The 17,727-nt window shown below is 46.0% G+C and overlaps 5 protein-coding genes across 5 annotated transcripts; 4 read left to right on the forward strand and 1 right to left on the reverse strand.

The window, feature by feature from the left end:
• Positions 1-1,259: 1,259 nt before the first annotated feature.
• On the forward strand, positions 1,260-1,796 carry BDZ99DRAFT_544980 (uncharacterized protein). Its single transcript, XM_033726828.1, has one exon. It carries the CDS (start codon positions 1,387-1,389, stop codon positions 1,789-1,791), a length of 405 nt encoding a protein of 134 aa, XP_033571375.1. The 5' UTR covers positions 1,260-1,386; the 3' UTR covers positions 1,792-1,796.
• Positions 1,797-4,424: 2,628 nt separating this feature from the next.
• On the forward strand, positions 4,425-4,708 carry BDZ99DRAFT_467459 (uncharacterized protein). Its single transcript, XM_033721023.1, has one exon. The coding sequence runs from the start codon at positions 4,522-4,524 to the stop codon at positions 4,675-4,677; it is 156 nt and encodes a 51-aa protein (XP_033571376.1). The 5' UTR covers positions 4,425-4,521; the 3' UTR covers positions 4,678-4,708.
• On the reverse strand, positions 4,701-6,766 carry BDZ99DRAFT_575409 (uncharacterized protein; the record flags this gene model as incomplete). Its single annotated transcript, XM_033728464.1, has 4 exons — positions 4,701-5,423; positions 5,481-5,797; positions 5,850-6,215; positions 6,269-6,766. The coding sequence occupies 4 exons, from the start codon at positions 6,764-6,766 to the stop codon at positions 4,802-4,804; spliced, it is 1,803 nt and encodes a 600-aa protein (XP_033571377.1). The 3' UTR covers positions 4,701-4,801.
• Positions 6,767-9,718: 2,952 nt separating this feature from the next.
• BDZ99DRAFT_481237 (uncharacterized protein) lies at positions 9,719-10,658 on the forward strand (the record flags this gene model as incomplete). The annotated part of the gene is made up of 3 exons (XM_033722382.1): positions 9,719-9,742; positions 9,789-9,848; positions 9,897-10,658. The coding sequence occupies 3 exons, from the start codon at positions 9,719-9,721 to the stop codon at positions 10,656-10,658; spliced, it is 846 nt and encodes a 281-aa protein (XP_033571378.1).
• A 54-nt stretch (positions 10,659-10,712) lies between these two features.
• Positions 10,713-10,970, forward strand: BDZ99DRAFT_362809 (uncharacterized protein; the record flags this gene model as incomplete). The annotated part of the gene is made up of 1 exon (XM_033714698.1): positions 10,713-10,970. A coding segment is annotated over one exon (258 nt), but the record flags the coding sequence as incomplete, so codon positions are not given.
• Between the last annotated feature and the right edge of the window lie 6,757 nt (positions 10,971-17,727).

Raw genomic sequence — 17,727 nt, forward strand, 5'->3', positions numbered from 1 at the left:
AGGTAGAGGACCGCTTTCGCCGGGGTGGCGCTAACGCTTCGGCCTGAGATGCAACTTCTAGCTGTGCTTAAGCATCGAGCTCTCGGGCTTATAGTTTGCGGCTTTTGTTATGTCCAGGCTACGTCGGACATTTCTGCGGATGTCGTCGGAGCCTAGTTTCGTCCACTCTACAGACAGTCACGTTCCTAAGACGGCACGTTCTTAAGACGGCATGTTCTTAAGACGGCATATTCCTAAGACGGTATGCTCCTAAGACGGCCATAGTCCTAAGACAGCCATGGTCTTAAAACGGTAGCATCTCAAGACAAGGACGTTCTCCAGACAGTCCCGCTCTTAAGATAGACCCGTCTTGAGTTAGTTATATTCTCAAGATAGACATGCTCGCAAGACGGTGATGTACCAAGACGCTGACGTTCTCAAGACGATCATGTTCTCAGGAAAAGTGCCGTTGCGTGGGGCATCTTATCTCCGGGGACCCGTTTTCGGACCACTCTCCTGACTGTTCTATTCCCGAGCAGGGATAAGCCATGACCACCATCGTTCCTTGCTGTACCTATTTCTAGAGAGACATATTCTAGTTCAGGGTGAAATCATCCGCATCCGCATCAGGACGTTTCAAGCTACCTCTAGGTGGCATGCTACCGATTGTCTCTCGATCTAGGTGGGTGAACAGATGAACGCTTATAGCAGCTCTTTAACAGCCTCACGTTGATTCTAGTAGAAGAATATAGCGAATGGAGCGGAACTTGGCCGTGTAGCGACTTTGGCAATCACATAATAATTAGTATTTTACTCTTTATTATAATAAAAGAATATAATTTGGGCGCTAGTACCTGTACACCCCCTTTTTAGTAGTTATACACCCCCCTTTCTAGTAGTTGTACACCCCCTAAACCCCTGTCGTTTCACCGCCCTCTAATTGGCTCGGAGCACTGCGCCGGAGCTCCGGTTATTCACCTATACATCACGTGAGGCTATACGAATCGGCGTGCAGCCTTTCCGATTCGTGCAGCCTCGCCGATTTGTATAGCCTCACGTACGAGCTCACGTACGGCTATACGAATCGGCGTGAAATAGGTTGGCAGCATTCTGCTCTTCTGTAGCCTCACCGATTCGTGTAGCCTCACGTACGAGCTCACGTAGTATAAGTATAAGTCTAAGTCTAAGTATAGAATAGAAATTCTATTCTAGAAGTGCCTACGTGTCTACAAGCATGCTAGACCTGTCAAAACCTCACCTTATTACGGCTCCCTTGCATCGAGCCTAGCCCCCTCGCATCACCGCCTCCGCCTGCTCAATATCTCGGTCAATTTCCGCCTCAATATCTTCATCATACGTCGCAAGCTGACGTAGAAGCTCCTCTCGGCTAAGCCTCTGTGCCTGAGGATGAGGCTGAGGCTGAGGCTGAGGCGTAGGCTGAGGCGTAGGCTGAGTACTATCTTGCCTCTGAGCTCGTGCCTTTTTCCGTGGTACCTTATCCTTTGCACCAGGCGGCCGGCCGCGCTTTTTAGCTGCAGGTGCAGCCGTAAGTGTAGCCGTAGGTGTAGCCGTAGGTGTTGCTGTATGCGCTGCTGTATGCGCTGCCGTAGGCGCTGCTATATTGTGGACGGAGAAGAAAAGGATGTAATTAATTGTGATCAAGGCCGCATTTGGAGAGAGCATTTGGAATTAGTGAGCAAGTTAAGCGAGCGAATCGGAGGCTACGGAGCACCCCTCCGAGCCAATCAGAAGGTGGTGAAACGACAGGGGGGGAGGGGGTGTACGCGCAGTGAAAAGGGGGTGTACGTATAGGAATTAGGGGGTATGGCATTAGCAGCGCCCAAAGATAGATTCTGTAATAAGCACTAATAATATTTAAATTATCTTTCTATATTTCTACTTCTATAGCTATAAAGTATACTATATAGAAGTTTTGGACTATTTAGAAAATTCTGAAATTTTGGTTAATTTTGATGGGGGATTTTGGTGGGAAATCGAAGGAATCGTGCACGAGCTTGTACCGTGCACGAGCCCGTATTTACTTCTATATGCGAAAAGGTAGTTGAGGGGCCCTAATATATGACCTAGGATAGATTTAAGGTCCCTCGCTAATACTTGACAGTTTCTGGTATAGCAGTCTAAGACTGCGCCGCAGTGGGTGAGTAAGGGTGAGCAAGGGTGAGTAGACCTGAGCCGAAGCTGAGCCGGGCCTGAGCCGAACTCAGCCACAGCGGCGTTGGATCACGTGAGCGGCGGGGGTCGGGCAGCGTGCACATTGGGGTGTTGAAACAGGATCTATAGTGGGCACTAGAACAGGACCCTTTGAAACTTGGGCACAGCCGCACCTTAAATCCGATACCCTGCAGAATCCCGGCTTGGCTCTAGCACTAGGAGTAACTCTCAAAGCGCCCAACTGCTACAGCTGGGCGTGTTAGTTTTTCAGATAGAGGGATCTTGATTATCGTTGGGGTGCTCATTCTCGTTCTCGTCTTTGGTGCGAGGCGATAAGGCTGAGCTAAATCGGCTGCGGGCTTGTGAAGCCTGGGCGCCAAGCAGACTTGCGAGAGCTTAGCTCTCGCAAGTCCCTCCGCGCTTGCTTTCCTTGATTGCAACCCCTCATGTTATTGGAGGTGGGACGCACATGTCGTCGGTTAACTCGATGGGGATGGTCGCGAACGTAGAGTTGCGCGAGCAATTGGATCCGGTCTAGCTCCTGGTTCTAGGCATGATCACAGCAACAGGCCACAAAGAAGCTAAGGTAGTGTGCGATCAGCGAAACGCCAACAGGGCCGTAGCGGCATTGGCAAGGAGTTCGGCCAGGTGGTGAAGAACATGTTGCATTTGTACAGAGACGTGATAACAGACTTCAACTCACTCGACTCCTTGGTCGAGAACCTAAACTCGGGTATGCACCTGCATGACAACGTGTCCGACAGCATGGTCGAGGTCACCAACACGGGCTCCGACGAAATAGACAAGATCCTCACTATCGTGAGGTCGATCATGATGACGATAGAGAGCTTGGATAGGCGCATATGGACACGACTATCGTCGACCTCTCGATCATCTCCTCGGGGATGGGTGCGCCGCATATATAGGTTAGCTTCGTGTACGAGCCGTTGTTCTCCATCGCGTCGATCACGGGAACGATGGTCGTGGTCGTCTCCCCATCTAGGACCGTGAAGGCGTAGGAGCTTGGAGGCGTTTCAGTGGTCATGGTGTAGGCGCAGAAAATGGACAGCCATTAAGCAGCGTGGGGTGTGGTAGGACGAGGGAGAGGAGACTCCGTCTCGCGAAGCTCATGCAGCGTTACCTGCAGATACGTTCGCAGAACGAGTCGGAACGAGTCGGAACGGGAATCGAGGTATCAAGCTTGCGAGATCATGGGACCCTTCGCGGAGGTCAATTGGAACCAACCTGCGACCAGATCCGAGTCGCCGCCCGTGAGTCCTACGGTGCAATTAATGAGACTTCCCGAGCGTTCCCGAGCACCACCTGCAAACTTCTCCCGTCCATTCAGGAAGCGAGAGAGCTCTCATCGATCGGATAGTATGATGGATTGATGAGTGTAAGGCGCCTCCCGGATGATCTGTCCCGGTGACACAGTAAGTCACTGCCTTTCTTTTCCATGAAACCATTCGCTTCTATGCTCCTATGGAGACCAACCTGTAGTTGAATCACTCTCTTTATCCCCAAACATTCTCCAGTTCTCATAAATCTGCTACTATACTCTATGTAGTCCATCTCTGAATCAATTTCCCTTTTGGGTATCACCTTTGGCTATGTCTCTTAATGCTTTTTTATCACTTCGTTTCTTTCTCAAGACGCTTCAGGATCCTCCACGTGAAAGTGCTTCCCTCGTTGTGCCGTCTCATTTTTCTCAGAGCTCGTTTTTTCGTGAAATACGAACATTGAACCATTCATGTTTCGCACTTCCTTTCGTAATCTCATCCACGCATTCGATCTGTATAGTGGTGCTCTCAATACTTCGCATTCATCGAGACTGGCAAGGTCACCATCACAAAAAGTGACACACATCAGAGGTATAACACTGTCGGGGTTGCTTCGATGGGGTTTATGATGCCACAAGACTCACAGAGGTTTGGTTTTCCCTGAGTAAATTGGAGAGATATCTATCCGTGCGAGTCGAATCCGCGTGAGTTTTGGGGCTCTGTAAACGTCGTTAAAGCACCCCTAATAGTGTCATCATCCTGGAGTGGGTCTCACTTTTTATGACGGTGAGAATGACGATTAGGTTCGCGGGGCGGCGAAGAGCGGGGAACATGCTGCTGTGCCAGCGTGTCAAAAAGCTTGGCACCAAGCACGCAGACTGAGTGGTGCGATAGAGGCAAGGCTGTGGCATAGGTAGGCAAATGCGCTTTTCATGCGGCTGGGTGGCACCAGCCGCCTGCTTTCCTTGTGGTCGCGCTCTTCTCGTGTTATTGACTCGGGTTGTAACAGCTACAACCTAGGATCAACAACTCATACGGTTCACGGTCACCTACGTACAGACTTGGAGTTGCTGGCATAGTAGCTGCCTACATGCCTAGCCAGTTACAACTTCTACAGAGAGGGGTTGGGGTACGGTGGCCTACCCTGCCTAATGCTGCCTACTGCTGCCTCCAATTAGTGCTTCTGCCTATGCATACAGTCACTTCCTACGTAGTATATAGTTTGGCCTTCGGGCCCCCGAAATAAGACAGAGTTCACATCAATTTTCAACCTGAGTTATTGCGTTCAATTCAGAATCGACTAGTGTGGTATTATAAAAACAACATTATGTTCCACCAGGCCCTCCCTCATCAACCCGTCCTCGACGTCTCTAGCAAGTTGCCATCTCCATTATAATATTGTCGATGTGAATCGTGTTGGAGATGCCCTCTCCACACGCAGCCTCGATGTAGAACGTGGTATCCAACACTCCCGAATCCGTCAAGACATACCTGTGCGTCGTGGGGCTATAGACTTCCGTCTTCGAATCCGCAAACTGCATGTACGCGCTCACCGTGACCCACTCCCCGGAAGCGGGGACGGGCTGGCCGACCTGGGTCATCGAGCACGTATTGGTTGCGTCCGTGTTCGCGTAGTAGGGCATGCTGGGCGCGTACTGGTGGAAGAACTGGCCGTTGCTGGTTTGGCCGAAGATGTAGCAGTCGCTGCCCGAGGCGAAGGGGCCGGTGGACTCCATCATGTAGGAGAACGTGACTTTGTACCACGTGTTGGCCTGCGCCGCGCTGATCGTTTGTCTCATGGTCAGCATGGACGAGTCCTCGCCGGAGGGCGTGTTCATGGTGAAGATGAAATGCGGGCTGTTGGTCGGCGAGTCGGAGGTGCCGACGATTGGCTCGTCGGAGGTGCCGGTGTTTTGCAGCACGGAGACGGTCCAGCCAGCCAGGTTTCCGGTGTTGAAGTCGCCGTTGGTTATGAGGTTAGTGGCTGTTAGTCTACGGGAGTTGTTAGCCTGCTGTGTTTAGGTGCGGAGTAACATCGAAAATACTCACGTAGCCGAAGTTGTGCTGGTGGTAGTGGACACCACAGCGCTAGATGCCGCAGCGCTTGATGTAGAGCTGGCCACATCAGAGCTAGATGTAGAGCTGGCCGCAGCAGAACTGGACGTAGAGCTGGCCGCAGCAGAGCTGGATATAGAGCCAGCTGCAGCCGAGGAGCTTGTTGTGGTTGACGACGAGCCAGAGACAAGAAGCGCTCCCCAAACGCCATCGTTGGACTGTGGCTCGCCTGCCGTGGACTTCATGTAGCACGGGCCGGGCGTTCCAGGAACGTAGGAGACGTCAATGCAGCCAGCAGTTGAGCTACAGGTCTGTCGTAGTGGTTAGCCGCATGTTCATTGTAGAGCAGTGGCCTTTACTTACCGCAATACAGCTCTCGAGGCTAGACTCCCAAGACATCGAAAGATCACCTCCGTAACGATCCTTCGAACATTCTAGCTCATATATCGCGCCAGTAGCATCCACGTAGCAGAGACCGTCTGCTGCGGGACACGAGAGGGCCTCGGTTGTGAAGCCGTTGGTGCAAACTGAGGGAGTTGCGGTCGGAGTTGGCGCGGCAGTTGACGAGGGGGTTGGAGTGGGCGTGGGCGTGGGGATGGCAGACTTTTTAATAGCACCCCAGACACTTGAGTCCGAGCTCCCTGCGCCGACAGTGTTCTTGAGATAGCATGGACCGGGAGTCCCAGATATGTAGGAGACATCGACACATCCATCCGTCGTCTCACAGCTCTTTTGTCCTGGTCAGCAACGCATATTGATATTGGGGACTGAGGTTTACTCACTTCTATACAGTCTCCAAAGCTGCTCTCCCAGGTCATGGGTATGTCATTTCCATAGCGATCTACAGAGCACTCAATAGTGTAGACAGTGCCATCGGTCGCAGTGTAGTCGTTGCCATCGGAGTCGGGACATGAGACGGGTGGGACGACCTTCTTTGCAGCCCAGACCCCAGTGGTAGCCACGAAATCACCGTCAGTCGAGCTCTTCGGCCAACAAGCGCCTCCATTGTAGGAGACGCCAGCACAGCCCGTCGTGTTGTCGCAAGTGGAGAGACAGTCCTCAAAATCGCTTGTCCAGACCAGGTTGCCAAGATTGTTGCCAAGGTAGTCGTAGTCGCAAGTTATGAGGAAAGAAGACGTATCAACCTGAACAGTCTGCCCATCCGCGTCGGGGCATTGCAGGGTGGAATCTCTCTGAGGAAGTCTGAGGGGAGAAGCAGCAATCAAGGTGGGTACAACAACCAGAAGCGCAGCAGCGTGCGCGAAAGAGAAACGAGGCATAACGAATGACTTGGCAAATTACATAATGGTACAAGCGAGTGTGGGAATCCGGAGGATGAGAGATGAGAGACTGGCTGGAGAAAGAGGTCCATGGCTGGCAACCTGAGTTTATATCTCGGCCCCTAAGAGAATAATGTGCCGTGTACGCGTCTAGCTTGTCTCCGGTAGTAAACAAGACGTCGGCCTTTTGGAGTGCTAGTGGCGCTTTTCGACACCTGTGGCCGCCTTCAGAATCCCATCCCATGACCAGAACGGACTGGTATTGATCAAAACAGGCAAGCATGGTCCGCTGTCAGGCACCCACGAGGCTCGGCTAGATGCAGGGCTTGAGTCAATCCGATAGTTAGCGTTAGGAGCGGCACAGCGGGTTCTGGCTTTGGGAGTCTATGGGTGTCGTTGAGGAAGCGGGCCTCTTCAGGGGCCAAGCCATCCAGAGCGAGCAACCAATATTGCTTAGCGGCTCAGCCCCAGACCCCGAACGCGTGCTAGATCGATCCAGGCCCGCCAGCCGCCACAAATCCGCCACAAATCTGCCACAGCACGATAGTCCTGATTTCAGGCATGGGAATGTTTGCGTTAGGCGATATCCCCGCGGCTTTTCCTGCCGTCGGAAGACTTTGGCGCGCGCTAAGTGGGCTGTACCTACATCCGCCCTACCACTAGTACCATCTAGATGCCATGTGGCTTGCGCAAGACGGGCACTCCGCGGCCGTCGTTCCCTAATTAGATATAAGCATTAAACCAAGCTTTCTGTCGGGGCCGCTTTTGCCGGTATATGCCCCTTTTGAGCGTCATGTGAGCAAAGGCAGTAAAAGAAGCAGAGGTAACCACGTATAGGGATCCGCAGAGGCCTTTCAGAGGGGACGCTTTGTGCCCTTGATCTAGTATAAACCTCTCCCAAGAATAGCCCTGGATGGTTCGGTTAGAAGCAATCTCTAGAAATGAAGTATCGTCAACCAGGTCTTAAGCACTGTATGCGCTTCGTGATGGCGTATGCTTGATGCGCAGCTCTGCTATAAGCACCTTGCCTACCGCAGCGACAGTAATGGAGGGGGGCGGTTTGTGTTCTTGATTGATAATTTGACGCGAGGCGGTGTGAACGATGTCGGGTTGCGGGACAGCGAGGCTGAAGACGCTGGATGGGATGATCTTCTCCATCTGATTAGATTGCAGAGCATCACGTGATCAAGATCTGTGCTTCGAGGACCGCCTTCTCCCCTTTCTCCTTTGTACCCTTGTAGATACAAACAACGCCACCACCTTTGATGCACGTTGCTCACGGCTGTTGTAACCCTCAACACCATGCTTCTGGGATCTCGAGTGGATTTCTGTTCATTCGATGGGCGATTCAGTGTAATCCAGCGAACCTCGCGGTTCCGCTAGTTCTACTAAGATCCTTCGAGCTTCACAATGACCTGACACTTTTTACCTTGTATTTACAGGTTCGCAAAGCTCTTCCTCAAACACACCCTACATTGTATGATATGTCAGTACCTTTCTTCTCCCTATAAAAGCGTCCAAAGATGCCTGCAACATCCCCACACAACTCATCCTCCAGAGTCATCAAGCATCAAAATGCCAACCTACATCTATGAAAAAACACCGTACGTTAGCTCCCCCACGGGACCCATGGGCCGGCTTGATCAGCTCGGACGTCCTAACATACTACCTAGCCGAACGCCTCCGACTCAAGAAGTCCGAGGCCCTCCTCGAGATGTGCGCCGAGCTCCGCTGCGACGCCGACTAGCAGAACCGCGTCGCAGACCTCTTCCCGCGCCACCGAGGCATTCAGAAGTACAAAGCGCTAATCGACATCCAGCAGAAACGTGCCGCGAAGCTGATCCGTGAAATTGAGAAGAATGGCCGCGACATGACGGAGGACGAAATGGATGCCTGTATGCAGGAGTTCTTGAAGGCTCGATCGAGCAACTGGTCGGACCAGGAGGCGAAATTCGGGCCTTGCGATATCAAGGTTAGCTTTGGAGCCGGAGTCAACTGGAACAGTTGTAGACGGGTGAGCATGTTTGAAATACCTCCCGTCTCTCCAAAAAGTGGCCCAGCGCGGCCCCAGTGGCCGCAGTGGCCTCCCGAACCCCCGCCTTCTGTGCCACGGTTGAAACAGAAGACTCAGCGATCTCCGATTGACTAGAGACGCGGATTGAAGAGCCCTGGTGCGTCTGGAGATGGCCCTCTCAGCTTGGAGTGTTTTTGAGCTGGCTGACAACGCTGCGGGCGTACAGCGGGACGTTCATCCGGGGAAAGGCGAGGGTGAAGTACCTCAACGGCGTTGCGGGACATTCGGTGCCCTCGGAGGTGGCATTGTCCGGGTCGGTACCCTGCCAGCAACTCATGTAAAGAACGAGCCTGCGCTTCAAGGCAGGGCAGGAAGATGAGGGTTATCGGTCGGCCGATAGAGCGTTCGGCGGCAGACTCATCTCAGTGAGGGCGGACGGGACGGAGGGATGATGAGGGCGTTGTTTCTACGCGACTTGGGGAGGTAGTCTGCAGGCGGCGACGGGAAAGGTTAAAAAGGCAGTGCAAAAAAGACCTGGAGGTGACAGGAATTAAATGATAGCACGTCGGTCGTCGGTGAGTGCTTGACGAACGAGCTTCTGCAGCTGCTGGAGATGTGCGGGGTTGAGTGCTGGGTGTTGTCATTGTCGGGGGGGGGGACGAGGGGGTTGCAAGAAGGTTCATCCTCTCAACAAGGGGGTTTAACGGGCAACACGAATTGCGCATCCAGTTACAAGAGACGTGCTCCGACCAGGCACCGACTCCACCGTTTCATAAGCGTTTCACTTTCGGCGCTTCGCGAGAAGGCACCTAACTTTAGAATTTGCCAAGTCCACTTGTCCAAATGCGTCCAAGCGTATTCTTTCCTGGACTTAAAGCCCACGAAACACGTATTCTTCGTCGCAGGGACCTTATCTCAACACTTCTCTGCCACAAACTATGCGGTCCCTTTTTGCTCTACTTGTAGGTGAACTTTTGCAATACGGGAGACGATTCTCACACAGTTTAGGACGATACTAGCAATGGATTGTTGCTCAACGACGCTTGCGCCGGAATAAGAGAAGAGAAGGTAGGGTACCTATTACTGACGTTATAGATTTGGCTGAACTTTGAGTAGGTTATTTCACTAGGCAAAGCTTTTTTGTCAGCACTCGCAGTGGCACAAGCTGAAGATCTGGAAGTAGTTTGCTCAAGACTCTTGCCACATAAGCTTATTATCAATCGAACTCCGGGCTCCTTGACGGTCACCTGGGAAATTCTAGTCGAACATCTGTCTCCACCAACCTTGATTGAAGGTTTGCCTTCCGAAGCCATCGGTGCCGAAAGTAGTCCGTCATCACGTCCGACTAGTCCAACTCAGCCAGCAACAGTAGAGACGCTTTGCGACCGGGACCTCTTCGCCACATATACTACGTTAGAAGATCCATCTCCGGTGCACAATACGGCTGAGCCGACGGCAAGCGTCCACTTGGAGGCTGTGGATTATCGTCACGACTTGGAGATGCAGGAATATGTCGAAATGCCCCCAGCAAGCTGCAGCACATCTCCAACATTGCACAAAGACAACATACCGAATACGACACGTCATAAGCCGGCTTGCGGTGCATGTGAATTGGCAAGCGAAACTCCACACGAATCGCACACCACCTCCCCACCGTCTTCCCCTCGAGACCTTGACTCAAATGATTGTGCCTTGGACTCGTCGCAGATTTCCCAACCTTATGGTCGAAGTTCGTCACAGATTGAATCAGGATGCTCACAATCTCATTTTCTAGCAGCCTTTACTGTATTAACGTCTATATACAGTAGCCATTCCGAGTACGCCCTTAAGCCCGATGTTATAATAGAAATTATCAAACTCGGCGACTCGTTTCTATGAGTGGATTTAGAAACTTTCGTAGAATCTTTCCGCCTTGGTAGCCGGAATGGTTTTTGGGATCGTCCTTCCTTAACTAATCCGACCCAGGATGGCACAATTACAGAAAGGTTGTTCAAGGGTTTCCACTATGCTGAGATACTTGAAAAAGGTTCCGTAGTGGATCCAGTCAGGCTCCGAGTGGCTAGAATCGTTCTCTATCACTACTATGAGCAGTTATGCATAGATTTACGAAACAATTCAAACATGCTAAGCCAACGCTCTCGCGGCAGGAACACAGCCAGCATTGCAACCGACAAAATCCTTGAAGAGATGGCTAGCTCTCAAATTGATCAAGCTGATTTGCGGACACCGAAGCAGCGCCGAGAAAGTCTGCAAAAGCACAAGAAGATCGGCAAACGGTGGTGCATGGTAGCTGCTCATCTTGGATTAGGCATTGTGTTGGTTTGTCACCCCAATCTTGAAACTCAAATGTAAGAAGCACATCCGTGTACACAGCGCAAGCTTACCACTCTATAGCAATGATACCAGATTCACTGAGGGCATGTTAGCAGCTCTTCTAACTTATATAATTCATGCATACCCTTAAGGTGTCGAAATAAGTCGGACATTAGACTCTGTAGTTAGGTGTCTCATAAAAGGAAGCCTACCTCCCTCGCCATGGCTTAGCGTAGGGACACTTACTGCTATAGCTGGATACACACAGAGTGAAGAGAAGGAGAGCAACAAACTTAGAGATGATTGGCAACTAGTAGAAGTTCCAAAGGGCTTCGTACAGATAGTGTATTACCTATTAGCAAATTCTCTCGCCTCCAAAGGTAGTACTTGGCGAGAAACATTTGCGGCCACGAACCAGTCGGGCACTGGCCCAGTCCTGTAGCGTCATTCACGCAGGTTGCGACGTTGTCGATGCTGTCGATGGTACCACCCGTGATGTCCCGATCGCCCAGATTGGTCAGAGACTCCACTATGAAACCAGAGGTCTGAACCTGCGTCCGAACTGTCGGCAGCGAACGAAAAGGGAGTCCGGGGAGAAGATGGGTGTGCAAGGGCTGGTATAGCCAAGTAGCTCAGTACACTCGATCAAAGATTAGAGTCGACTAACGTACCAGTACAAATTCGGCCCGAATTTGTACTGATATGTGAGTCGTACCGACACACCATTGTAATGGTACAAACTGTGAATGCCAGGGACCAGTATGGGCTCCGTACCATTCCTGTTGAGCAAGTGATTGTGTCTTCATTTATTGTCTGGCTATGGATGGGCGGGGTGCCTCATATATGTATCCATTCTCACCCCTTGTCACATCGTTTCAGCCACCATTAACCGTGACATTCAACACTCCCACTCGATGGCTATCTTCACTAGGAAGAGTGCTAGCGACAATTTGTCACGGCTCTAACAGACCCCGTTAAAACCTTCAAAAACCTTAAAGGCAAAAAGAGAAGGAAAGGGTGCCTGTGTTCTGCCTCCGCTCGAAGCTGATAGTTCGTGCGGATCACTCGATACCTAGCCCTCTCCGAAACTATTTAAATCTGTCTCGTGCAAGAGGCTTGGTAAATCTATCGGCGATTTGTGCTGTAGTTGGAACATACTTCAGTTCAACTGTTCCAGCGTCTTAAACCTCTCCTTGCCACTTGCGCTGGATTTCCATATACTTTGTGCGTAAGTAGTACTGTAGGTTTAAGAATAGAGCAATAGCTCCCTGGTTATTACTATATATAATTATTGCAGCTTTTCCTTAGCCTATATTTAGCTTATTAAGGAGTCTTTTTAACTAAATTACCTTTTTAGTTACTTATATCTATCCTATAAATTCTGCTTTATAGGTTAATAGAGTAATAATACTCTAGCGCTTAAACTGCTAGCTAATTGCTCTGCTTCTAATATTAAATAGGTATCCAGCTATTAATTATCTTATATTATAATATCTAGCCTAGTCTGCATTTATAAAACCTTTTAATATCTAAAGGTAACCTTTATATATAAGTCTAAGATTTTTTATACTTTTAAGGTACTGTAGAATATATTAAGTAAGCTTTATATATTATAGCCTAGGATTTACTAAATACCGGCTTACTATAGAAACTATATATATAATATCTCCTCTAGTTCTAAGTATAATATATATTAGAAATTCTATAATATATTAGTATTCCGCTTTTTAATCTAGAAAGCAGTTATATTCTAGAATATTTTCTAATAGTAGTAAGGTTTCTATTAGCATGCTAATAGGAGCGTAGTTGTCGATTCTAAACTAATAAATAACCTTATTAATATAAGCTTTTTAACTTAGGTATAGTATTCTATTCTAATAGTTTTACTAAATAGATATCCTAAAATAGTAGCTATATAGTCTAAGGTCTATTATTTAGAAATAGTTTCTTAGGCCTTTCTTAATTCTTTTAATTTCTATAATACTTAGTCTAATAATTAGAAGGTTATTAATATATACTGCGATATATATATTACTTTATATAAAAATTCTAAGGTTAGTATTAATTAGTTTAAAGCTAAGACTATATAAAAAGTTTATAAAAGTCTAATACTAAATATAAAAAGCTTACTTTAGGCTATAAAGTACTTTCTAAAGTTTATAGACCTTTAGTATGCCGTCCGCTATATAGTATAGCTATTTAATATAGATTTTATAGTCTATATTACTATATAGAAAGGCCGTTTTAACGTCTATTTATTTAATTTTAAAGCCTAGGTATTACAACCCGTAATACGAACAACCCGAGCGCAGAGGCACTCGCGGAGACAAGCAAGCAGATAAGACTAATTACGCAGAACCAGGTTACGGGACTAAAAGGGTTACGTATAGAACGCATAGGGATCTTAGATTCCCCCACGGATTGCTGGTGGATAGGAACGATCTAAGAAGAGGATATCACGAGGACAGGGTCACGTAATAGCTCGTTAAGCTCGCGGAGAGAAGTAAGCATAGAGCCGAACGAGCGCTCGTCGGGCTTAAGGCGCTCGAGGGTTGCAAGCTCTAAGAGCAGGACAAGTAAAGAGGTTTTTTAGGACGGAGCTTTTATATAAAGGGACGCTCCTTTATATAGATAGAAACCTTATATTTAACTTAAGACTTTAATACTACCTATTAGAAGTAACAACCCCGTTTTAGACCTTAATTAATTATTGCCTCACCTTTTAAAGACTATTGCACCCTAATAATAACTTACCTATACCCTGCCTTAGTATAAAATACTTAGAAGGTATAGAAGAGACAACTTATTATACTTTAAACACCGCTATATTAAAGGAGTCGCATACGGACAATTAATTAAAATAGCCCTACTAACCCCTTCGGGTAGCATAACTGCTGGACTAACCCTAACTATAACCGAGGTAGCAACACGCATGCAGGCGTTGCTTACACAAATATAAACACTGGAAGAAGCTAGCAATACTAAGAATAAAGAGATTACAGCCCTATAGGGAAATCTCTAGACTATCTAAGAAAAGTTTACTACTACTAGAGTAGTTAGCTATAGAGGCTATAAGATAAATAAGCCTAAAGAGTTTACTAGGAAAAGAGGAGCTTTACGAGCGTTTATAACATAGATAAGGCTATACCTGCGCACAAACTAAAGCAACCTTAAATTTAAATTAGATAAGGTCTGCATGGCAGCCACCTTCTTAAAGAAAGAAGCGTTTAACTAGTTCAACCCAATGCTTATAGATTAGCTTGGTAACGCCGACGCAGACGATCGGAAACTAGAAACCAATGTTATATTTAGCAACTATAGATACTTTAAGTTAGCACTTTAGATAACCTTCGGAAACACTAACAAAGAACAAATAGCGGAACAGAAAATAGCAGTTCTAAAGCAGAAGGGCTTAACTAGCCGCTATACTTTAGAATTTATATAAATCGCGTCTAAGCTATTATAGGGAGATAAAGCTCTGCAAGTATAGTACTACAGAGGTCTTAAAGAAAATATTAAGAATAAAATTGCATAAGGCGAAAGGCCTCTAATACTCTATAAATTTAAGGAAATAGCAATATAAATCGACAGTTAATAGTATAAGCGATAACTAGAACAAGCAGATAAAAGAGGACTTTATCCTTACGCCTAACTAGCCAGACCAAAGCTAAGAGTAACCAACTATAACTATAGAAATTGCATAGAGATTAATATTATAAAACAACGCAACAACTAGAAGGGTAGACTAATTACCGATAAAAAAAGGTAAGAAAGAAGACGCAACAGCGCATGCCTATTGTGCGGAGAATAGGGACACTTCGCGAATAAGTGCTCTAGGAACACCAGAACAGCAGCCGTTATAATAAAGCCGAATATAGACCGCCACAATTCTATATTATAGACCGCGTGCTATAATAACAACTGCTTTACCTATTAGTTAGATAAGTAAGTAATAGGGTACTATCTAACGTAAAGGGCAAAAGGACGTACTATTACTATAATAAGGAATAAAAAGTATAACAGCAACCCTACAGATAACTACTACGCAGACGTAGAAGTTAAGAGTATAGAGATTAACTACCCGTTAGAAACGGATAAGGTGTTCCAGATAATCGGACCGCGATTAGAACCCTAAACCAACGTACCCGAGCTACTAGACAACAGCAAAGCCGAGTTACTAAACACGGAAGTACAGGTCGACAGAGTTATAGCTACGTACGAATAAAGCGCAAGAGAAATTCTCGCACGCCTTAATAAAGGATAAGAAGCGCAAGAGGCTAAAAACGCCACAGCGGGCGCAGAGCTAAGAGTACTAGCTAGTTACTAATTCCTAAAAGCTATAGGAAGAGTTATAGAACAGCTTACTAGAGAAGAAGAAATAAGAATAGCCGCAGCCGCAGGGATATTAATAGCAACTATTAGCGCAGAAACCTGCGCAAGATTAGATATATTAGAAGGCCTAAGCCGTAATATCTGGCAAGAACTAGACAATAAATCACCTGTTAAGGATAGTAAGGAGTACTATAATAGTAATAAAAATTGCGAACTAGAAAAGTAGTCTAGCAATAGAGAATTTAGTATAGGGCCAGAGTAAAAGCCGCTAGAGCTATATAGAAGGTAAACTAAGATTAAGATCTATAGAGCTTTATACTCTATTAGGGAAACAGGTGTTTATAATAAGGAAGATAAATAGCTGGATAGAAACTACCTATTTTATAGATAGATATCTTAGGTATTTTATATTAAAGATAAATATAATAAGTATATAATATACAAGAAACATCGAGGATAGTACCTATATTAGACAAGATATTATATTATTACGCAACTAGTACTATTTAAGGAAATAGAGTACTATATTATAGGTAAGAAAAACAAACTTATAGAAGTAGCTACTATAGTTTTAGACCCTTAGTACCTAATAGAATATAGGAAAGGTAAAAACTAGCAAATATATTACTAGGACTTATATTTAGTATACTGCGAAATAAAACATGCAAACTATTAGCTATAAAAATAGCTAAAAAACAAGCAGGCGCTTAAGCAATAGGACGGCTAGAGCAGCTAAGAATAAGGTCCTACGGAGCAGCCACGGACGAAGGAATACAAACTGCGACCATTGCTACTCTGGTGGGAAAAGCCTATATTACAGAAAAAAAAAGGACCCCGGCAACGCAGCCTAACTCTATTCCTATTTAGAACTACAGGTATATAATCCTATTGGTTAAGATTAGTAGAAACCCGGTAAGAGCACTGCTAGATAGTAGCGCATAGGGAAATTTTATATTCTACAACTTTATTAGGAGAAACTAGATCCCTTAGTAATAGAAAAACAGACCTTATAGACTATATATAGTAGATAGCATACCTATATAATATAGTAATAGGCAGGTAACTATAGAAACTTAACCAGGTGTTATATAGATTAAAAAATATAGAGAAACTATTAGCATAGATATAACAGATACAGCAAAATATAATATAATTTTAGGTATACTATAGCTAAAGCAGTATAACCCCTAAGTTAATTAAAAGTCTAGTAAAGTAAGGATTTAATTAGAAAGCGGACTAAAGGGCACCCTGCGCTAGGATAAGCCTAAGCAAAAATAAGATATTAATATAGATACCTTAAAAGGTAAAAAGGCCTAAGAAGAAAATAGGGTAGCAAGCTAACAGTGGCCTAAACCCCTAAGCAGCCGGCAGCTAGCCAAGGCAGCAAAAGTACTAGATGTGCCAGAAAAATATAATAAATTTAAAGGAATCTTTATAGAGAAGGTTTAGGATATACTACTAAAGCACTAACCTTAGGATTACTATATTCCCCTAGTACTAGGCGAACAACCGCAGTTTAGACTAATCTATTTACTAGCCTAGAATAAGCTAGAAGTGCTGGAAGAATACCTAGAAAAGAACCTAAAGTAAGGATTTATTAGACTATTAGAATTGCCCGTAGGTTACCCTGTAATATTTGTCCTAAAAATAAATAGTAAGCTACGCCTTTATATAGATTACAGATAACTAAATAAAATTATAATTAAAAACCGCTATCTATTACCTTTAATCTCTAAGCTTAAAGACTAACTATATAAAGCTAAGTACTTTATAAAGCTAGACCTACGCGAAGGGTACTATTTAATTTAGATAAGAGAAGGAGAAGAGTAGAAAACGGCTTTTAGAATTTAATATAGATACTTTAAGTATATAGTAATACTATTTAGGCTTACTAATGCGCCAGTAATATTCCAGGCAGTAGTTAACTTAGCGTTAAGAGGCTACCTAGATCGGTTTATAGTAGTATACCTCGATAATATCCTTATATACTTAGAAACGCTAAGTAAATATAAAATACACGTGTAAAAGGTACTTAAAAAACTTAGAGAATATAATCTTATAGTAAACCCGAATAAGTACAAGTTCTATAGGCAGAGAGTCGGATTCCTAGAATGCGTTATTAGTCTAGGACAGATTAAGATAGAAAAAGGCAAGGTGTTCTCTATCTAAGAATAGCTAGAGCCTATAAATTTAAAGGAACTACAGTTATTCCTAGGGTTAGCTAATTACTATAGGCAGTTTATTAAGGGTTACTTAAAAATTACAGAGCTACTTACAGAACTTACCAGGAAAGATATTAAAT

Source organism: Mytilinidion resinicola, assembly GCF_010093595.1.
Source record: "Mytilinidion resinicola strain CBS 304.34 unplaced genomic scaffold BDZ99scaffold_22, whole genome shotgun sequence".
Lineage (NCBI taxonomy): Eukaryota > Fungi > Ascomycota > Dothideomycetes > Mytilinidiales > Mytilinidiaceae > Mytilinidion > Mytilinidion resinicola.